This window comes from Ochotona princeps, chromosome 2, assembly GCF_030435755.1.
Source record: "Ochotona princeps isolate mOchPri1 chromosome 2, mOchPri1.hap1, whole genome shotgun sequence".
Taxonomy (NCBI): domain Eukaryota; kingdom Metazoa; phylum Chordata; class Mammalia; order Lagomorpha; family Ochotonidae; genus Ochotona; species Ochotona princeps.
In genome coordinates, this window is record NC_080833.1 from 17,798,100 (window position 1) to 17,820,533 (window position 22,434).

The 22,434-nt window shown below is 48.6% G+C and overlaps 1 protein-coding gene across 2 annotated transcripts; it reads left to right on the forward strand.

Annotated features, from left to right (window-relative positions):
• The first annotated feature begins 873 nt into the window (after positions 1 to 873).
• Positions 874 to 20,605, forward strand: TMEM50A (transmembrane protein 50A). Of its 2 annotated transcripts, none has more exons than XM_004592237.3 (7): positions 874 to 1,104; positions 3,092 to 3,253; positions 6,472 to 6,584; positions 11,500 to 11,567; positions 15,096 to 15,188; positions 17,368 to 17,428; positions 20,288 to 20,605. In XM_004592237.3, exons 2-7 carry the CDS (start codon positions 3,161 to 3,163, stop codon positions 20,331 to 20,333), a joined length of 474 nt encoding a protein of 157 aa, XP_004592294.1. In that variant the 5' UTR covers positions 874 to 1,104; positions 3,092 to 3,160; the 3' UTR covers positions 20,334 to 20,605. The 2 variants fall into 2 exon arrangements, with proteins under 2 accessions (XP_004592294.1, XP_058533009.1); XM_058677026.1 differs by lacking the exon at positions 874 to 1,104 and adding an exon at positions 1,204 to 1,222.
• The last annotated feature ends 1,829 nt before the right edge of the window (positions 20,606 to 22,434 follow it).

A 22,434-nucleotide genomic window follows, 5' to 3' on the forward strand; every position in this document is an offset into this window, starting at 1 on the left:
AATCTTTAAAAAAAAAAAAAAAAAAAGAAAGAGACTCAGCTCTGAGACCTCATGAACTCTCCCTTCACCGGGCGCCCAGGCGAGATCGCGTGCCTCTGCCATCCCCTACCGCAGTACCTGCCACCTCACAGACCCGGAAGTGCGTGTGCTTCCTGCAGCAGGAGGGTCCAGAATAGGACCTTGACCTTGCTCCCCAGCCGGCCACGACCCCCCCCCCCCCCGAGCCCTTCCGGGAGCTAAGACGCGGCTGCTTTCTGCTTCTCAGCTTCCTTTCTTCTTGGAAGAGGGCTGCTTCCAGAAATTACAGACGGTCCCTCAGCCAGGGGCTGTCCACACAGGTGAGCTTCCCCGGGAGAAACGTGCAGACAAGCCTGACAAAAGGAGCTGCTTGCTTCCAGCGGCAGGACGCCAGGGATGCCATCACGGTCCTACAACGGACTGGGAGGCTCTCGGTGCCCTCAATGTCGGCAAGTGCCCAGGGTGAGAAGCCCTAACCTAAAAGGAACGCCAGAGAAAGGCGGCTGCAAGCTACCACGCCCCACAGGACCAAGCCAGCCCGGGTCGGGGAGGCACCGCAGCGGCACAGGCTGGGTTAAGCCCGGGGAAAATAAACAGGACCAAAATTTGGAGTGTGCGTGGCTGGGAGGAACCGGACCCCGAGCTCAGCTGCGACGACCCACAATTGAGGCAGCTGCGGACCGAGCCTCGCACTACAAGGCTGAGCACCTCACTTAAGGCGGCTACAGAGGCCCAATGAACACCTCCTTCTCGAAACATCAGAGAAAAACGCGACCTCGGCCCCTCGACTCCCACGCAGAGTCCTCAAACCCATCACTACCCACGTCCACGGGACCGACTCGACAGCTCCGAGCATTCGCGGAACCGTGGGCGCGATGGGCGTGGCTCCTCACGGCCTTACGCCGGCCCGGCTCCCGGCCTCGCGCATGCGCGACGGAGCTCGGCGGGCCGCGGGGCGGAGTTCCAGCATCCGGGCTTCCTCGGGTTGTTTTGTTTTCCCAGCAACAACTACTGGGGACGTGCGGGGTGGCGTTCGCGGCGGGACCCCAGGCTCCGGAGCCCCGGCGGTGGCGGGTCGGGCCGGACGTAAGTGCCGAGCGGGCGGGGAGGCACAGCCCGCGGGACCGCTACGTGCGGGAGGGCGTGCCGGCCGATGGCCACGCAGCCGCCGAGGGCGCCCCGCGGCTCCCGCGTGGACCTCGAGGTGCCCGGGTCTGATTCAGGGCGGGGTCGGGGCCGGGCGAGCCGAGGATAGCACTCCTCTTGGAGCTTGGGAGGATAGAAAGAGTCCATTTTCCAGAATTGGGCCTCGTGACAGTTGCAGGTGGGGAATCGCTGCGTGTTGAAGGGATGTTCTGTACCCGGGCGACCGGAGTAACTTCCCGAGCCGGTTCTCCTCCGTGGGGGTGTGGGTGCGGCTTGATTGTTTGCAAGGTGTACGTGTTGATTTTTTAATTCATTTTGACCTGGCCTCTGGTCAGGTCTGTGCAAGCGCAGCTTTGAGGAATGCTGCGTGTAATTTGTGGGGCGTTTCGGTCGACTGCGATCGTTTCAGCAGCAGCAGTTGTTTTCATTTGAATTAACGTTAACCACAAACCTGTGCTTGCTTTTGATCTAAACAGCTGTAGCAATGAGAGGTGTGAAGATAAAAAGGGTGTTCTGTGTCTTAGAAGGCCTCCTGTAAGTTTGCCTCGGAGAGAGAGAAAATAATACGGTGGAAGGGAGTGGTGTGGCCCGCAGTCCCGTGTTTAATTTCCTAATTTGGGTATGAAGAGCACATGTTCCATGATAAAATGTGAAGATTCTTCAGAAAAATGTGTTTCCGCTGTTGTCAGGGACACACAGGATAGGCATGGACGAGGTGCTTTTGAACCTCAGTGACTCGAAGGAGGTGCAAACGCATAATCAGTAATAGTTGACTACTAGTATCTCTAAAGCTTAATTAATTTATTATTTTTTAAAGATTTTATTATTATTGGAAAGCCGGATATACAGAGAGGAGGAGAGATAGGAAGATCTTCCATCCGATGTTTCACTCCCCAAGTGAGCCGCAACGGGCCGGTGCGCGCTGATCCGATGCCAGGAACCAGGAACCTCTTCCGAGTCTCCCACACGGGTGCAGGGTCCCAGAGCTTTGGGCCGTCCTCCACTGCTTTCCCAGGCCACAGGCAGGGAGCTGGATGGGAAGGGGAGCAGCTGGAACCTGAACTGGCACCCATACGGAATGCCCGAGTTGAAGGCAATGGCCTAACCTACCGCACCAGAATGCCATCCCACAATTAAAATTCTAGGAAAGGTATATTTGCACACTGGAGAGAGTAGAACGAGGCCTGAGGCCCTAAGGCATTTGTGGCTGCATCTTTACCAGGCCAGGCTGTCCTGGGTGAAGGGCCCTCGGTGTGGTTTCTGGCCATTCACATGCGTATGCATACACCTGTTACTTGAAGATATTGTCAGTTTTGCAAGTTCTCTGACCATTTGTCCGTCAGGCAGTTGGAACATTGGGGTTGTAAGTTGGAGCTTCTGTCTCAGCTTCTCCAATCAGCCCTTATCTCTTGCTGCCTCAGGATTGTTTAGAATCTGTTTTTCTTGGTTTTCCTGGTTAACCCTTGGCTGTCTCATGCCTCAGTCAGAGTCCTGGTGTTTTGACCCAGAGTTTTTGTTTGTGTCTCCCCACCTGGTGTTTCTGGACCATGTATACCATAATCATATCAGTTTGGAATTAAGATGATCTAAAAGAACTGTAATGGGTTACTCACTAGTACACTGTTATTAGAAGACTCACTTAAATGAATAACTTTCTTGAAATTATAAGATGTAATAGCTGCAGGGGAGGTCAACCAGTACAAGCTTTCAGTATTTGGGTACCCACTTTCATTCATATCTACTATTTACCAAAACCATCTTTTAAAACGGAGAGAGGAAACGATTGCGGATTTTGTTTCCCAAAGTTGTAATGGGAACATTTATCCAAGGCTAGAGCAAAACTGCCCTCCAAGAAGTGGATGGAGCCAGAATGAAGGCATTTGTAAGACTGCTGTGCCGCTGTCCTGAACTGTGCCTTACTTCGCAGGAACGCGAGTCAGGAGTAGGAGCGAGCGGTGGAGGAGCTCCAGTTGTGTGTGTGAAGTGACCTGAGAAGATGTCAGGCTTTCTAGAAGGCATGAGATGCTCAGAATGCGTTGACTGGGGGGAGAAGCGCAACACTATCGCATCCATCGCTGCGGGGGTGCTGGTAAGTGCCCCTGGAAATCGGCGTTTGCGTTATTTCTGTTTGTGTACATGTGATTTGGAGTTTGTGGGATGTTTTAAATTAAGTGCTATTTATTTTATCTCTGACCATACTGAATGTGTGAATAATTGTTAATTTTTTTTTTTTTTTAAGATTGAGTTACTTATTTGGAAGGCAGAGTTACAGAAAGTAAGGAAAAACAGAGAGAAAGATCTTTCATCTGCTAGTTGATTCCTAAAGTGGTTGTAGCAGCTGGGACTGGACCAGCCAGAAGCCAGGAGCCTTGAGCCCCATCTACTTCTCCCGAGTGGGCGATGGAGGCCCAGTGCTGTGGGCTGTCTTCTGCTTTTCTAGGGACCTTAACAGGGAATGCAATCAGAAGCCCAGCAGCCAGGACTCAAAACAAGGCACTCCAGTATGGGATGCAGGCATTACAAGTATTAACCCTCAGTACCACAGCACCAGACCCAGTAATTACTGATTTTTTTTTAATGGGCGGTTTTGCTACTAGTTCCATTTCGGGGGTTTAAACTTGATTAATAGGTTGGTTGGGTTACTCACTGTGTGGCAAACGCATTATAAAAGTGTATTTAATAAATGTGTCTTGCGGGTCACTCACCTGGGCACAGGGTGCCAAGGCCTTGGGCTGTCATCTGCTGCTTTCCCAGGCACAGGTAGGGAGCTGGATGGGAAGTGGAGCAGCTGGGACACAGACCGGTGCCCATATGGGATCTCGGAATGTCCAAGGGAAGGATTTACCCACTAAGCCTTCACACTGTGCCCTCAAACTTTTCTTCTATAAAAAAGAATCTCAAGTATATTGACTTGAGGGTTAAAAAAAAAGTAAATAAGTATTCATTCTAGCTAGTAATGATGTCATAAGTAGAATGTAGATCAGTCTATAATCTGATAAAAGTAATTTTATTAGGCTTGTTAGGTTTTAAAAGCACTTAAAATTCTTACGTTGTTACACGCAGCTAATTCCTGTAGCCAAGTCCTCTTTTCACGATTAGTTTACCGCAAGCCAAAATCCCAGACGCAGCAAGGTGCTCAGTAGGTCCTTTATTCTAGCAGGGTAGGAACGGGCGCAGGGGTAGAGGGGGAGAAAACTGGAAGGGACGTATCTCCTGCCATGGTGGCCAGATGAGGGGCTGCCAGGGCAGGGGAAGGGGCAAGATGGAGGAGGACCGGGAGAGCTGGGTAAGAAGGGAAGGGGAGAGAGAGGCTGTGTGTGTGGGGGGGGGCAGAGGGACTAAGACTGGGATTATCTGAGCCGCAGGTAGGTGGGTGGAGGCCAGGGGGAGGGGCCAGAGACTGGGGAGTGGGAATCTCAGGTTACATCTGATTGATGGATAACCAGAAGGAGCTGTGGGGGAGGGGAAGAAGGAAATGGCGCCTGGTCCAGGATGGGATGTTTGAATCACTCCTTACAAGACTAACTTGCTTATTTTCAAATGATTATCAGAAAATGCGGTTTCTCAGAACTAGATCAGAGGTAGGGATCCCAGTAGGAAAGAAGTTACTTTCAAAACCTTCTGTGTCAGAATTTGGTGATTATTATTTCTAAGTTTCTGGCAGATGACAAAAATTTGTGCAGAGGGCCCAGTGCTACTAGTAGCCCAGCAGCTAAAGTTCTCAGCTTGCAAGCGCCAGGATCCCATTTGGGCATTGTTTTATGTCCTTGCAGCCCCACTTCCCATCCAGCTCTCTGCTTGTGGCCTGGGAAAGTAGTTGAGGATGGTTTAAAGCCTTGGGACCCTGTACCCATGTGGGAGACCCAGAAGAAGCTCCTGTTTCTTGGTTTCAGCGTGGCTCAGCTCTGGCCATTGCAGCCGCCTGGGGAGTGAACCAGTGGAAGGAAGGAAGATCTTTCTCTCTGTCTCTCCTCCTCTCTGCATATCTGACTTTCTAATGAAAAAAGAATTGTGCAGTTTGTTTTTGCCTACGTATAATTTGCCCTCATTTATACCCAAGACCAAGTTCAAGTAAATTAGTGATAATCCACTGTTTCGAATTTCAAATCACATTTAGCCATCTGTAGGCTATGCTGAATGTAATTCATCCAAGGGAGGGCAGAGCCGCAGAGCTGTGAAACACAACACTGAGAGTTTAGCTAAAACTGTCAATAGTAATGGTTCTTTGTTTGAATCTGAGTGATTTCTTCATGTTTCAGAAGTCTAGGAAGTTTGAGCGGCAGGCTTCCATCTCCTGGTTTACTAGCCAAATTGCCTCCCCTAGTCAGGGCTAGGCCCAGATGACTCTGGGAAGCCACAGTCCAGACCTCTCGGACGGATGATAGGAACCCCATTGCTTGAGCCATCCTGCTGCCTCCCAGGATCTGCATTAGTAGGAAACTGGAGTAAAAAATGAAATGGGGTGTCAACCTAGGTGCTGCTGTGTGGCCACAGATGCCCGCCCCAGGTCTCACCTTTGTCCTTGCTGAGGTCTGGATGCTCGGAGCACATCAGCAACAGGCAACCTCTGAGTCACTTTTTCCTTTTCTCCTGCCAAGAGCTACTGTAACTTAACTGCTTCACAAATTAGATTGCAGACTTTGTTGTGATAGTATAATGTTTGAAGCAGTTTAGTTAAGAAGTTAATGTTAATTGCTGTTAGATTTAAGGACAGTTACTATTAAGTCATGTGTAAATTATATTCAAGAAACTGCTAGAGCATTTTTTTTTATCATGTTTACATAGTTGATGGGGTGGGAAGGATCTAGGGTTAGGGAGAAGTGGGTGTGATCAGTTTCTAAGCATTTACCTTTTTTCAAAAAAAAAAAATTGCTTCTTTGTTGGAAAGGTAGAATCACAGAGAATGAGAGGAGAGACAGACCTTCATCTGCTGGTTCACTCCCCAAATGGCCACAGTGGCTGGAGCTGGGTCAGTCCTAAGCCAGGGGCTAAGAGCTTCTGGGTCTCCCACACAGGTGCAGGGGCCCAAGCACTTGGGTCATCCTTTGCTGCTTTTCCAGCTGCGTTAGCCAGGAGCTGGATGGAAAGTGGAACAGCCAGTACCTGAACTCACATAATATGTTTTATTTCCATCCCCTTCGTCCTTAGACCATGGAGTTTGTCCTGGAATTTGTGGATGCTGGCACCAAAGGAAGTGGCTTGACCCACAACATCAGGGTGCCATGCTGATCTTGGTTTCTTTTTTGGCCAGTGCAACATTAAGATTGCTGTCATTCCTCGTTGGTATCCTCTGTTTGTTTGCTTTAGTTTTTTACAGGATGGTGGATTATCATAGATGCCGCGGTGATGTATCCCTCTATGGAAGCCTTCAACCACTCCTATCATGCCTGCGGTGTGATAGCAACCATTGCCTTCCTCATGTAAGTCCGTTGGTGCTCCCTAGAGAGGCTCGCAGAGCACAGTTGTTTTATGTAAACCTCATAGACTGAGCAAGGTTTTAAACGTTGTCAAATTTACACATTCAACCTGACCTGGAAGTCAGATAGCAGACAAGGACTGGTGTGGACCAGCGTCCCATGGCTGGTCCTCCCTCTGTTCTCCCGCTCTGTCCCCCATGTTGATACATGTACATGTAGGTCAGAAGTTGTGTCTTTTGCCCAAGAGATTATTCATTCTTCCTCCAACTGTTTATGAACTCTTTATAGTCACAATGGATTCAATAGTTAAAATATAGAAAATTTCATACCTTTTTGGAATGCGCTAATGGATGAGGCTATTCGTAGCTGAGCAATGAACAGGGAGAAAGCTACAAAGCAGAAAACAGAGATAGGAAATGCCAGCAGGAAGTGCAGGGAGTGTTACAGTCAGGAAGGTCTCCTGGGCATGTGGCTTTGAGTGGATGAGGAAACACAGGAGCTGAGCATGGAGCAGCCAGTGCATGGACTCTGTGGCAGGGAGTGTGACCCAGGGAAGGAGTAAGTGACGGGAGCAGCCATGGTGTTGGGCCTTGCAGAGTGTTCTATGGACTTGGCTTTCCCTGTGATGTACAGGAAGCCGCTGGAGGCTTTGAGTGGAGGAATAATAAGCCTGACAGATTTTAACAGCAACAGTCCTTCTGAAAATTAAAAAAAAAAAAAAAAAAAAAAAGTTAAGGCAAACAAAATTCACTGCAAAGTGAGATAGTGCTGTAATAGCAGTTTCAGTACCACACCCCGTGGTTCTTAAGCTTTTCATATTCATGTTGCCATCTACCGAGGTGTTCCTTAAATCTGTAATACTGCAGTTCTCATTTCCTGCATCATTAGTGCGTACAGATTTCCTGTTTCTGCTGGAGTCCGTGGTTGCCCTTGTCTTTCTGATTGAAAGCACCGTTTTCCCTGGAATTGGCTTCATTCTTGAATGCTGCTCTAATGTGGGTAGTTTCTGACTCTCTGGACTGTGGTATCCCATTGTAAATATTTCAGGCCTGTGGGTCACAGAGGCTCTGTACGTCACCCCATGTAGGCGGCAGATAGGCTGTATGTAAGTGAACAGGTGTGACTGTGCTCCAATAAAACTGTTCTAAAATAAGCCTGGACATAGTTGGCCAACCCTAGTATTTCTAGGATTTCTAGCCATTTTTTTTTTCTGTTTTGCATTTTCCTCCTCTGTCTCATCCTTAGTTTTCCCAACATTCTCTCTTTTAAGATTTATTTATCTTGGGCCCGGCGGCGTGGCCTAGCGGCTAAAGTCCTCGCCTTGAACGCCCCGGGATCCCATATGGGCGCCGGTTCTAGTCCCGGTAGCTCCACTTCCCATCCAGCTCCCTGCTTGTGGCCTGGGAAAGCAGTTGAGGATGGCCCAAGGCATTGGGACCCTGCATCCGCGTGGGAGACCCGGAAGAGGTTCCAGGTTCCCGGGCTTCGGATCGGCGCGTACCGGCCCGTTGCGGCTCACTTGGGGAGTGAATCATCGGATGGAAGATCTTCCTCTCTGTCTCTCCTCCTCTCTGTATATATGGCTGTAATAAAATGAATAAATCTTAAAAAAAAAAAAAAAAGATTTATTTATCTTATTTGCAAGACGATTTACAGAGGGAAGGACAGATAGAGATCGTCCTGATCTCTGATTTGCTCCCTGCGTGGCCACAATGGCCAGAGCTAAGCTGATCCAAAGCCAGGAACCAGGAGCTTCTTCAGATCTCCCACAAGGATGCATGGGCCCATGGGCTCAAGCAATCTTCCACTGCTTCACCAGGCACTGAGCAGACTGCTAGATTGCAAGTAGAGCCAGCTGGAACACAAACTGGTGCCCATATGGCATGCTGGCACCACAGGGTGGAAAATTAGCCTGTTGAAACATGGCGCTAGCCCCCTCAACATTTTCTTTATTGTATTATAAAGAATTGTCTGTCCCAGAATGCATACTTTGGGAGGCAACAGATGATGGGTATGCTGAATTGTCTGTCCCAGAAGTCCCTTTATTTTGATGTAAATTTGAAATTTTCCAAATAGTTTCTTGAATTAGTTAACCCTCCACCCCCCCCCCCAAAAAAAAAAACACCTTTTCAGGGCTAGCATGGTGACTCTGCTTGTAGCACCAGCATCCCATATGGGTACCAGTTGGGGTCCCATTGCTCCACTTCCAATTCAGCTCCTGCTTAGAGCCTGTGAGAGCAATAGAGGATGGCTCAAGGCCTTGGAACCCTGCACCCACGTGGGAGACCCAGGAGAAGCTGCTGGCTTTGGACCAGGTTAACTCTGCCTGTCATGGTCATTTGGGGAATGAACCAGAGAATGGAAGATCCATCTCTGTTTCTCCTTCTCTTACTCCAATTTTCAAGTAAAATAATTTTTGAAGAAATACTTATTCCCTTGCCTGATGACAGTTACAGTTGCAAAGTGTGTTATAGGCCAGGTAAGGGTTGGCCAACTATGGCCAGGCTTATTTTAAAGTTGAGTCTTACTGGAGCACAAGCCACATCTGTTCAGTTACATATTGTCTATCACCGCCTACTTGGGATGATGTAACCAGAGCCTCTGTGACCCACAGGCCTGAAACATTTACAATGGGATCCTTTCTGCTTTTTTTTTTCCTCTTTAAGATTTATTTTATTTATTCAAAAGAGTTACAGGAAGAGAAGAGATAGAGACTGAGACCTTCCATCCACTGGTTCACTTTCCAAACAAGCACAATAGCTGGGGCTGAGGCAGGCTGAAACCAGAGACTTCATCTAGGGTCTCCCACATGGGTACAGGAGCCCAAGCATTTGGGCCATCTTATGCTGCTTTATTAGGTGCCTGAGCAAGAAACTAGATCAGAGTGGAGCAGCCAGGATTCAAATTAGCATCTGTATGGTACGCTGGTGTTACAGGTGGCAGCTTAATGCCAAACGCCACAGCACCGGCCCTTAGAATTGTATCTTGAAGGAAAAGTTTGCTGAACCCAGGAACCTAAAACTCAGTCTGGGTCTTCCACATGGATGACAGGCACCCGAGTACTAGACCCATCATCTGTTGCCTCCCAAAGTATGCATTAACAGGAAGCTAGATCAGTAGTGTAGAGATTGGGACTCGAAGGAGGCACTGCAACATGGCATGTGGGCGCCTCAAGCCCCGCTTACCTTCAGGTAAACAACTGCCCTGAATAATTTTCCACTAAATTTAAAAAAATAACAGAGCCAGCAGTGTGACACAGCAGGTTAAGCTACCACCTGTCATGGCAGATGGCACCCCCCGCGTGCCTGTTGTAGTCCAGTTGTAGTCCTGTTGTAGTCCTGTTGTAGTCCTGTTCTACTTCTGCTCCAGCACCCTCACATGCACTCTCCCTCCGCCTCTCTCTTTTTTCTCTTCCCACATTATCTTTCCCCACGTTGTTACTGCCTTTCAAATACATAAATAAATGTCTTTTTTTTTTAATTGGAGAAAAAAATTTTAAAAACTGTATAGAAGGTCTGGTTAAAAATGTCAGAAAAATTATTTTCTCTCCCTTCCAAAATGTATTAGAATTGAGAAGAAAAAATATAATATTAGAGTATGGGAGCACTCCTCAGTAGACTGAGTTTCTTTCAGATTTCTGGACTAGAGATGGCAGGCAGAGGTTGGGGCCCAAACTTTAGCCTGGAGACAGAAAGAGGTGCGTGCAGGTGGTCTGCCCCCTAAGGGCGTGGAAGGGACACTGGAGCCAGGCTAAAGGCAGGTTAGCAGACACTCCATACAGACGGCTGCCTGCCTTCCCCTCTCTGCTCCCCTCCACCACCGGGCTCTGCATGGCCCGACTCCAGCACACGTTCATTTTCTGAGTGAGGATGCCAGGCGTGACACGGGGGTCAGATGTGGGGGCCCAGGGCAGGTAAGGAGGGGCTCTCCATGCAGACAGGGTGTGGCTGTTAGAGTCAGAGGCACAGTAAGGCAGGGTGTCTGAGCATGGGGTGGTGAGAGAAGTGAGACATTTACTGAGATGCCAAACACTTCCTCACAGGATTCTTTTTGTTGTTGTTAATTTATTATTATTATTGTTTTTAATTGGAAAGTCAGATATACATAGAGGAAAAGAAACAGAAAGGAAAATCTTCTGTTTGATGATTCACTCCCCAAGTGACTGTTATGGCCAGAGATGTGCCTGCCGATCTGAAGTCAGGAGCCCAGAACCTCATTCCAGGTCTCCCATGCAGGTGCAGGGTCCCAAGGCTTTGGGCCATCCTCGACTGCTTTCCCAGGCCACAAGCAGGGAGCTGGATGGGAAGTGGAGCTGCTGGGATTAGAACTGACGCCCATATGGGATCCTGGGGCGTGCAAGGCGAAAACTTTAGCTGCTACGCTATCGCGTCAAGCCCTAAAAATCTTTTTTAAAACATTCATTCGGAAACTGATTGTTGGTCGTTTTTGGATTGTCTAGGGCCCATTCTGTCTGCCATTGCCATACATAATTACGTGTTCGGTAAGTCTGATGTGTACAAATGGAAAGCCAAATCACCCTCTGACCTGTGCAGTCTTAGCAAGGCACCTTTTTTGAGAAGCATGTTCTTGATTTGACAAGCTTCCATATCACCTAGAGGACTCACTAGCACTCGGCCATCTGGCCTCATGTCGAGAGTTCCTGCTTCGGCAGATCTGGGCTGAGGCCAGGGAATTTTCCACCAGGCTGACTGTTGATCTGCCAGTCTGATGCCCACAACCACTCTCTTGGAGAGGATCCCACTTGACCGGATTTACTTCAGCTCACATGAACCCATTATTCAGTACTGAGGAGACTGACCTGGAGAAACACCAGCCTATTGCATCTGGTGATTTGATACCATGGATGGCTTTCTTTTTGGAATCAGAAATCCTGAGATCTTGATTTTATTTTGTATAGGATCAATGCAGTATCAAATGGACAAGTCCGAGGCGATAGTTACAGTGAAGGTTGTCTTGGTCAAACAGGTAAGTCGGTACAAACAGCATCTGACTGTACATGTTTATATCCTGAAAAGGAGAATGGCACCTGGGAGGCCCACTTGTCTTGATTCTGACAGGCTAGGGAGAGGATGGAGGTGAGCAGAGGGAGTGTGAGAATGGATGGGGTGTGCTAGGGCAGCGGGAGGATGGGGTGTGCTAGGACAGTGTGAGAATGGGCGTGTGCTAGGACAGCGTGAGGATGGGGTGTGCTAGGACAGTGAGAGGATGGGCGTGTGCTAGGGCAGCGGGAGGATGGGGTGTGCTAGGACAGTGAGGATGGGTGTGCTAGGGCAGTGAGGATGGGTGTGCTAGGACAGTGAGGATGGGTGTGCTATGGCAGTGTGAGAGGTTGGAGCACGTAGCGTTCAAACTGCCTTTGGTCACAGTGGGTGGTGTGATGCAGACACCTGATTATGAGTCTCCAACCTGTGCAGCAGATGAAGATACAAAGGAACACAGGGTGCAGCAGAGAAAAGTACCCACTAACAGATGTGCACAGTGCAGTTTCTGCCTTATTAAACACTATCACCTAAATTTTCTACCCTTTTTGCCAGCTTATGTGGTTGAATTAGCATTTTTATACAGTTTAAAATCACAGAGCTGGGGCCCAACACAATGGCCAAATTAACTAATACTCCCCTTACAAGCACTGGGATCCCATATGGGTGGCAGTTCACGTCCCGGCTGCTCCACTTCCCATCCAGCTCCCTGCTTGTGCCTGGGAAAGGAGTGGAGGATGGTCCAAAGCCTTGGGAACCTGCACCCATGTGGGAGACCTGGAAGAAGCTCTTACTTAGTTCCTGGCTTTAGATCAGCTCACCTCTGAGTCAACCAGCAGGTGGAAGATCTTGCTCTGTTCCTCCTTCTCTCTGAAACACTAATCTGCCTTTCTAATAAAAATAAATAAATCCTAAAAGAGAGAGGGAGATGGACTTACATAATTGTGACAAAATACATCTCATGGCAGAGCCACAGTTACCCTCTTGTATGGACCACCAATGTTCAGAAGGTATGGAGTCCGTTCGCCTGCTGTGTAACCAAGCATCAGCACTCCTGTCCTTCAAGCCGAGTGGAACCCCGAGTTCTGTGTCATGGGCCCTCATGGGTCCTTCTTTTCTCAGCTGGGGACTCCATCTCCTTGGCTCTAGGGTGTATGCCCTAGGTTGGCAGAATACAAGGAGTGACGACATCCCACAGTGCCAGCTTATTCAGAGATTTGAGAAGATGGCCTTATTGAACAATTTAGATGGCAAACTTAAATAGTACATCCATACCAAAGTAAAAACAGATTTAGGCAAGTCTCAGAGTGACTGGTTTCTTTATTTTTAAAAAAGATTTATTTACTTTTATTGGTATTTGCTGTCCTGCAGTGATAGACTTGGTGCACGGAAGTAGTAATAGTACATGTAGACTTCTGACTGATGGTCAGTGGCTGAAGTTTATTAGTGGCATCAGGCTTTTATAGGCTGAGGGTCACACAGCATAAGGGAGGAGGTGTTAAGGAGCTTACATAGTCCCATAGGCCTGATGAGTTCTACAGAACTCATCAATTGTTTCTACACCCTTGTCGGAAAAGTATCTCTTTTTGTTTTGTATATTCAATCAAGTGTTCTCATTCAAATGATACCCAATCAGTTGTTCTCATACAATTGAAAAGTCAGATCTGTAAAGAGAAGGAGGTACAGAAAGATCCTCCGTCCACTGGTTCACTGCCCAGCTAACTGCCAACAGCTGGAGCTGAACCAATCCAAAGCCAGGAGCCAGGAGCTTCCTCTTGGTCTCCCACCTGGGTGCAGGGACCCAAGGCTTTGGGCTATCCACTGCTGCTTTCCCAGATCACAAGTAGGGAGCCAGAAGGGAAGTGGAGCAGCCAGGATACAAACTCTTGCCCACATGGGATCCCGCCATGTGCAAAGCAAGGACTTCAGCCACTAGGATACTGCACCGGGTCCTCATTTCTTTATTTCTAACGAAGCAGTTCAGAAACACCCGCCTGCACTACCCCTGTAACTCCAGAAGAAGAGATGAGTGCTGGCAGTGTGTTTGGCAGTGGTTAGCCACTGACCACAGGAAATCCGGTAGCAGGAGCATCACTTCACAGGATGAAACCTGCTGGCTCACACAGCTTTGAGAATGCAGCGCTGGGGTGTTTGGCTAGTTGTTTGTGTTGTTTATTCATTTGTTTGTTTGAAAGAAAAAGAATGGGAGAAACAGGGAGATACATTCACTAGTTCACTCCCCCGGGTGCTGGCAATGACTAGGGCTGGACCAGGCTAAAGCCTGGAGCTTCTGTCTTGTAGCCCACCTAGATGACAGGGGTTTGAATCTGTGGGCCATTCTCTGCTGCTCTTCCTGGGCTTGACTAACAGTAGAATAGCCAGGACACAGAGCAGCACCCATATGGGATGCCAGCATCATGTGCAATGCCACAGGTTAAGTGTTGGCCCCATTATTTACATTTTACATGTTTGAATAGATCTCACACAGCCTATTATGTTGAAATGATTGTTTTATGTTTGGGATATGAAATTAGAAAACTGTGTAATATTCTATTTGCTATTCTTTATTGAGCTTGGCAATGTTTTGTAAGAATATATTTATGCCAATTAAAGAATTCTGTCTTAGAATTCACTTTCACCAGTCTGATGACTCCATTTATTTATAGCAAATCTTCATATATATTAGATAAATGTAATTTCAAAGCTCATCTAGTTTTAATGCAACTTCCCTACGTGGCAGCCACAGTACATTTGCATTCACTTTACTGCCTGGCCTGCATGAGAGTGGCCTGTGGAAACTTGTAGATCCTGTCGCCACCCAGTACGGCTAATCTTCAGAATGTGTGTGTCACTACTTGAAAGGACTCTTGTAGGTTTTACATTTGGAATAACAGTCCCTCAAATACACAGACAATAAGCCTTTAATCATGGTGAAGCATGCTGCGAGATGTTTTATGGCAAACTGAGTAGATTGTACTTACCATGAAGTAGTTGGGGAAGGTAAATAAATACACTTGGAATACCTAGATCAATAAACAGTAATTCTTTCTTGAAAAGAGTATGTAGGCCATGGGTCTGGTGCAGTGGCACCTCAGGCAAAACCTCTGTCTGTAAGTACCAGCATCCCATAAGGTCACTGGTTTATGTTCTGACTTGGTCCCTCTACACCCACACAGGAGACTTGGAAAAGCTCCTGGCTACTGGCTTCAAATTGGCTCAGCCCTGGCTGTTGTGACCATCTGGGGAGTGAACCAGTGAATGGAAGATATCTCTGTCTCTCCTTTTCTCTGTAAATCCACCTTTCAAATAAAAATAAATGAATCTTTATTTAAAAAAAGAAGAAATACAGAGCAGCCAGGACATGATTGACCAACACCTGTCCTCATGAAAGATACTGAACATATTTTTCCTTGCCATTCTGATTTTAGACTCTAAAAATTGTTTCTGTGTGGGTGTTTGTCCTTTTGGAAGTACTGGCTGTCCTGACCATGTCTCCGGTTCCCTCCTGTCCCAGGTGCCCGCATCTGGCTCTTCATTGGTTTCATGTTGGCCTTTGGCTCGCTGATCGCCTCCATGTGGATCCTCTTTGGAGGTTACGTGGCAAAAGGTAAGCAAGACTGCAGGCTGCACCTCACCGCCCACATGCCAGGGCTGTATGGTAATGTGTTATCTTAGAACCGGCTGGTTTGGTTTGCTTGGGTCAGTGACTAGCAGAGTCTTTACCCCTGGTAAAGACCGCAGTGTCTGCTTTGTGTGTTTGCATTTGCTTACTTCTGTACTTTTGTTGTTGTTGTAATCCAGAGGCAGAAGAGGTGGGACATTGCAGCTCCAAAGCCTGCTTCTTTTTGGCTTCCACAGGCCTCAGCAGCTGACTGTGTGTGCTGTTCACCAAATTTTGGTGTTCAAACTTTTTTGTTTAAGATTTATTTGTTTGTATTGGAAAAGCAGATTTACAGAGAGAAGGAGAGACGGAAAGATCTTCCATCTGCTGTTTCACTCCCCAAGTAGCCACAATGGCCAGAGTTGAGCCAGTTTGAAGCCAGGAACTTCTTCTAAGTCTCCCACATGGGTGCAGAGGCCCAAGGACTTGGGCCATCTTTGTTTTCCCAGGCAATAAGATGGGAGTTAGATTGGAAGTGGGCCTGTATGGGATGCCAGTGCTGTGGGTGGAAGATTAGCTTACTAAGCCACTGTGCTGACCCTTTTTACCATTGGATTTTTAAAACAAAAAATGAATATTTTTTTCTTTCTTTCTATGTATTCAAAAGCAGAGAGAGTGAGATCTTCCATCCACAAGTTTGTGCCTCCAAAGCAGCCCCAGGTTGTCCAAGTAGAAGCTTAAAAGGTGTATCTTTATATAAAAGCCACTGTGACAGAGAGTGAGAAACACAGATCTCCCATATGCTGGTTCACTCTCCAAATGGCCATGACAGCCAGGTCTGGCCGAGGCCAAGGTCAGTTGCCTAGAATTCCATCCTGATCTCCTGAGTGGATGGCAGGAACCCAAATTCTTAAGCCATCATCCACTGCCTTAGTAGGCACATCGCCAGGGAGCTGGATCAGAAAGAGTAGCCAGGATTCAAACTGGGCTTCTTAACCTGCTGCACCACAGTGCCCACCTCCTCCCAGGTTTAATTAATTTTATTTATTTGAGAGGCAAAGAGATACAGAGTCCCTATGGGCTGGTTCACTCCCCCAAAAATGCCACCAATAGCTGTGGCTGAACCAAGCCCAAACTGAAAGCCACAAGTTCCATGCAGGTCTCACACATAAGTATCTGGAACCCAACTGCTTGGGCCATCACCTGTGGCTTCCTAGAATGGGCATGAGCTGGAGGTGAACATTGAGAACAGAGCCAGGACTCTAACCTGGGTGCTCCAGTGTGGGATGCGGTCAGATATGGGCCTCTAAATAACCTTTATGTGGCATTTCTGTGAACCATCCTGTGGCCAAGGTTATTGGATGTGAGACTGCTGAAACTTACATAAACCAGCTCCTGAATGTTAGCGAGTTAGCTTGAAGGTATTCTAAGATAAGAGTAAGTCCATCCATCCAGCGTGCCTCCCTATGGTGGTTAATGCGCATTCATTGTCGGTGGTGGATGCGGAACTTGGGCTTCAGTTCTGGATACGAAAGAGCAACATTTCCTGAGGCCGTGGTGTCCATCCCGATCAGGGCTGCTGTGTCCTGGCAGGTGTTTGGAGGCCTGTCAAGATGCCACCTCTTTCTCTCACCTCCTGCTTCAGTCCGTCACGGTCCCTGGTTTCTCCCTGCTTCCCCCCACACACAGCAGGCTGAGGTCACTTTTCCCCTTGAACCCTCCCTTGGCATCTCAGCTTAGTCAGTGACAATCTGAGCCCTCGCCAACCCCGCAGCCCCTTCAGGCACCTCACCACCCAGCCTGCACTTTTCACTGCTCAGACCATGTCGTGCTGCCATGGCTGCTCTGGGTTAGAGCAGTGTCCCTTCCATCCTCACCTCCTTTGTGTCCTTGCTGCAGTGTCACCTCCTGAGGTCTTCCTGGGCAGCTATTAGGTGCCTTTCCCACTGTGTTGACTCGGTCTTCATTCCGCAGACTGTCTACAAGGGCCAGATGGCGTGTGGTGTGCCTTGAGGAGAACCTTGTTAAGTGACTCGAGAGCAGTCCCTAAACCATGATGGGTGCCACCACGTGGCACATGCTTATCGGAAAGTCACTGATGAGGGCAGTAAAATGGCATTGACATTGGGTTTGTAACAATATGCTTTGATATCACAATCTCTACCTGTTACAACTGTTTTTACAGAAAAATCCGTAGTATACCCTGGGATCGCTGTGTTTTTTCAGAATGCTTTCATCTTCTTTGGGTAAGTTTATTTTGCATTTATTGTCTTGTCTTTTTTCCACTAAGTTTCTGTTGTGTCATTGGCTATATTTAGTTACTTAATTTGCCTCTCTGACGGCCCACACCTGCTATTTTCATAAAGTTATAAGAATGAGGTTGAGGATGACATTTTTAATACATGGGTTGGTTTGTTTTCAACCTCGGGGGCATACATGAAATTTTGTAATTGCCACCAGTTCCCATTCAATCAATAAATGACTTGTGCAGGTTTAGTTACGTAACACTAGCCATGTTTATTTTAAACCTAGATCTCTAACGGCTGCTGGTAATAAACACTGCTTAGAGCCATTTCTCCGTGAATTGTGGTTTCCCGGAACATCTGGTAGTCCTCCTTGTGACTAGCGTTGGTGAGGGCGATTTGAGCTGGGAAGGAAGAGCCCTCACCTGATTTATTCTTCTGATGCAGTTACTAATGAAAAGACCGATGCGTCAGCTTCCCGAGTCTCCTCCCTGGGGACCCTAGGACGTGGCCTCGCCCTTGCTGACGGAGCCAGGTTTCCCTGTCCTCCGCCTCCCAAGGGTGCAAGTCCCTCTCCTGAGGGGGAATCCTCCCATGTGTGCATCTCAGGAGCGTGGTGTCCCTGCCCATTTCTGGAAAGGCCTAGTCTCTGACTTTGGAGGATGTTTTCCAAGTCCCCAGTCCAAAAAAGGCTAAGAAACTGCCAGGTGTGACAGAACTTCATGGATGTCACCCACCTCCGCGAACAGAACCAATGCCTGTGCTACCTGAAGCCCTCCGGACTGGGAGCGCCGTCTTGAGTGGCAGTCAGGTGGGGGTCCACGCCGTGCCGGCTCACCAGCAGGCGTTTCGGCAGTTGTAGAAAATGGAGATACATAGGCGGTCTGATAAGGTGCATGCCTCCTTCGGTCATAGCTGCAAGAAACTCACAATCAAACCCCAGAGACTTGAAGCCACAGGCCCCAGCGAGTGGGTGACTGAGTGGCAGTCCCTGTGCTCCCGGCACCAGGCCCAGCACTTTGCTGTCCTCTCCGCCACCTTCCCAACTCTCCAAACGTGGTCCCTTGTGAGCCCACTGGGAGTGGAAGAAAACAGGCACAGAGACGTTAGAGGACTTAGCTGTGACCACAGAGCACAGTTCAGATGGAGTGATGAGCCCTGAGGAGGCTCTGCCCATGGTGTTGCTAGTTCCTTTCCCTTTCAAGGTCAAGGCTGCTGGAATTTTGGCTTTTCCTGGGAAAACTGACTGGAAGATCTGGCCCCTGGACCCCACTCCCCACTGTCACTTGGAGCTGAGCTGTTGTTGGTGTCTCTGTAGCCCGTTCCCTTCATCCACTGCTGGGACTGAGCACCAGCCTCCCCTCACGGTGCACTCAGGCTGCCTGGTGCCTGCCCTCTCCACACATCCATGCCACCCAGCACTTGACTTCCAAAGCACAACTGTTTATATCCCTTCCTCCTTGTCTCATCAGCTGTAACCTCGCTGTGTAGGACTCTCCCTGTTATGTCTCACCTGTGCCTCTTTGTACACCTGTAACTGCCCCTTTAAGTTGAAGCACTGAAGACAGCCACATAGTCCACCACCTATCACAGACTGAGCTCCTGGAGCGCAGCACACGACTCCCTGCACGACAGCATCCCTGATGCTCCGTGGCTCTTGTGCCTGTCTGCTGTCCTGTTTCCACCTGCCTCAGCCTCCCACCAGCTCAGGTTCCACCCAGCCTCCCAGCGCGACCCCTGCTGATCCGTCAAATCCCATCTCGAATAGTATGCAGCCCAGGAAATCCCTTTCTGCCTGGTCCAGGCAGTGACGCCCATGTTCCTGTGCTCCTTTGCTAACGTGCTGAACGTGCCTCTCTCCTCTTCTCCTCATCCCACACCATGTTCCCAGGCACGTGAGCCATCCGAGGACCATGACTGTCTTATGTCTCTGCATAGCCCTAGCACGTAGGTGCGAGCCCAGTCAAAAACCATTTGTGAATTAATGTAATCTAATCAGATATACAGTAGCTCTGTACTGAACACAGGTTCACTATTTGAAGGCACTTAATCCAGGAAGATGGTGGCAGCAGGAGTATAATGGAAGAATTCACTACCTTTGAATGACCAGCTTCTGTTTGGACATACTGCCTGTCAGACTGTTTCATATAGCTCATCAAAAGTCTGATTGCGGGCCCAGCGCAGTAGCATAGCAGTTAAGGTCCTCATCGTGAACATGCCAGGATCCCATATGGATGTCGGTTCTAATCCCGGCAGGCCAGCTTCCCATCCTGCTTCCTGCTTGTGGCCTGGGAAAGCAGTCGAGGACGGCCCTAAGCCTTGGAACCCTGCACCTGCGTGGGAGACCCAGAAAGAACTTCCTGGCTTCTGGCTTTGGATCGGTGCAGCACTGGCCGTGGCCGTCACATGGGGAGTGAATCATTGGACAAAAGATCTTCCTCTCTGTCTCTCCTTCTCCCTGTACATCTGCCTTTCCAATAAAAAATAAATAAATCTTTAAAAAAAAAAAGTCTGATTGATGTTAAAGGCCTTTGGGTCATTTCTCCAAATGGCCACAACAGCCAAGGCTGCACCACGGCAAAGCCAAGAGCCTGAAACTGTGGGTCTCCCGTGTAGGTGCAGGGAGTCGAGGGCCTGCGCCGCCATCTGCTGCATCCCGGGAACATGAGCAGGGAGTGGCCAGTACTCAAACTACAACTTAAATTTGGGACGAGGGATAGCGTAAGGAGTGGTTTAACCCACTGCACCGCAATGCCCACTTCTAATTATTTGGAGCTTTTCCCCATTCTCACATGCACTTTCTCCCAAATGATGTGATATTTCTTATATTATTCATGTGATGTTTCTTTGTTTTATTCACAGAGGACTGGTTTTTAAGTTTGGCCGCACTGAAGACCTATGGCAATGAGGTGGTTTCCTGCAGCACACAGCCCTGCGCCAAGGTTTTTACTGCCATGCCCAGTCTTTTTGTAATGCCGTTTTGTAAACTTCTCTCTGTCTATTCTCAACTTCCAGTTGCATTAATACTGAAATCATGAGAATTCTGTATTCCACAAACTCTATTATGGTATACACTTGATTAACTTATAACATGTTAAAGGCAAATGTTCCACATGAGTCATTTTTGTCATGTTTTATCATGGCATAGTTTGTAAAAATAAAAGTCAGTGACAGAAGAAAGTGTGGCTGTGTCAGTGTGCTTGTTCCGTCTGGGGGCCAGAACTGCAGTGTGAGAGCATGCTGTAGGCGCTGACGGAGACGTGGCCTCTCTGTGCCAAGTGGTGTATGTTGGACTTCTTTGTATTTGAAAGAGTTACAGAGGGAGAGATGGCTAGATGGTCCCTCTGCAGGTTCACTCCTCAGATGGCTGGAAGTCTGACATTCCAGCCACGTCTCACATGGGTGAAGGGGCCCAAGTACTCAGGCTGCCCTCTGCTGCTTTCGCAGCTGCAACAGCGGGAAGATGAATAGGCAGTGGAGCAGTTGGGGCTCGAATCAGTGCTCATACAGGTTGTCTGTTGCAAATGGCAGCTAAAATTACCATACTACAATGCCTCTTTTTAGAATTTTTGAATATTTGAAAGGCAGAGTTACAGAGAGAATCTGCCATCCACTGATTCACTCCTCAAATGGCCTCAACTGCCAGAGCCAAATGCATCTGGAACTGGGAGCCAGGCGCTTCTTCCAGGTCTCCCACATGAGTGCAGGGGCCCAAGGACTTGGGCCATCCTCTTCTGCTTTCTCAGGCAGGGATCGATCAGAGCGGAGCAGCCAGGACACAAACCAGTGTCCGTACGGGATGCTAGTGCCAAAGGCGGACGATGCACGTGCTGCATCCCCGTACCGGTTCTGGGCCTTTATTTTAAAAACTGGAAAAAAATAATTTTAATATTGATTACGTGAATAAGGGGTTGGCAGACCCATGTGGTCCTTTGAGTAGGGTGGAGAGGACTGGTGTTGGGGGAAGTGGGGGTGTTCATCTTGTCTCCTGTGTCCAGGCAGTAGAGAGACAGAAGGAATACGCTGCTCCTTGCTGTAAAACTACATCAGCGGGCCCGGCGGCGTGGCCTAGTGGCTGAGGTCCTCGCCTTGAACGCCCCGGGATCCCATGTGGGCGCCGGTTCTAGTCCTGGCAGCTCCACTTCCCATCCAGCTCCCTGCCTGTGGCCTGGGAAGGCAGTTGAGGACGGCCCAATGCTTTGGGACCCTGCACCCATGTGGGAGAGGTTCCTGGCTCCTGGCTTTGGATCGGTGCAGCACCGGCCATTGCAGTCACTTGGGGAGTGAATCGTCGGATGGAAGATCTTCTTCTCTGTCTCTCTTCCTCTCTGTATATGTCTTTGTAATAAAAAATAAATAAAATCTTAAAAAAAAAATACATCAGCGCTCAGGGTCAGAGATGTCACCTTGGAGACCCCAGTGTGGGGAAGAATGTTCTGAGGGTGTTAATTGAGTGGTCTTGATTGTTCTGAGAAGCTGTCACCTTCGTTACACCAGAGATGAGAAATTCTTCCTAAGGCCTGTTCTGGTCTACCTCAATGTAGCACAGACCTGGGTACTTGCTGCAAAGCCTGACCAGGAGTGTTGTTCAGTCCGTCCTGCTTTCCAGCTTCTGATGAGGTACTCGAAGTCTTGTGTTGGCATAGGTGATCTGTCCGTCTTTCGTGTTCGTCTGGCTATGCTCTCTGCTTGAATGGAAGTTGGCAACCAAGGTGGCCCAGTCCTACAACATGTGCGCCAGGTTCATGTGATTGCCCTCACATTGGAGTTTGAAAGCAGCCACCTAGTGTGGGAACCCCCTAAGAAACCTTGCCTGGGAGGTCCTCAGGCCTGGCTCTCGTGGATGCCAGTTGGTGCAGGACAAAGTTTGTTCCTTGCACCAGTCAACTCATGTACTAGCGGCTGCAGCTGCATAGTCAGGTCTGCCCCCAGCCCCGGCTCTCACACAAGCTAACCCCTTATTTTAAAAAATGTTTTTTTGTTTTTTTTTGTGAACAAAATTCTGTCTC

Excerpts from the sequence above, each read along its gene's own strand:
- TMEM50A (XM_004592237.3), top strand. The coding sequence starts at position 3,161 with ATGTCAGGCTTTCTAGAAGGCATGAGATGCTCAGAATGCGTTGACTGG. Across the intron at positions 6,585-11,499 it reads GCAACCATTGCCTTCCTCAT|GATCAATGCAGTATCAAATG; the intron begins GTAAGTCCGTTG and ends TATTTTGTATAG. Across the intron at positions 15,189-17,367 it reads TGGAGGTTACGTGGCAAAAG|AAAAATCCGTAGTATACCCT; the intron begins GTAAGCAAGACT and ends CTGTTTTTACAG.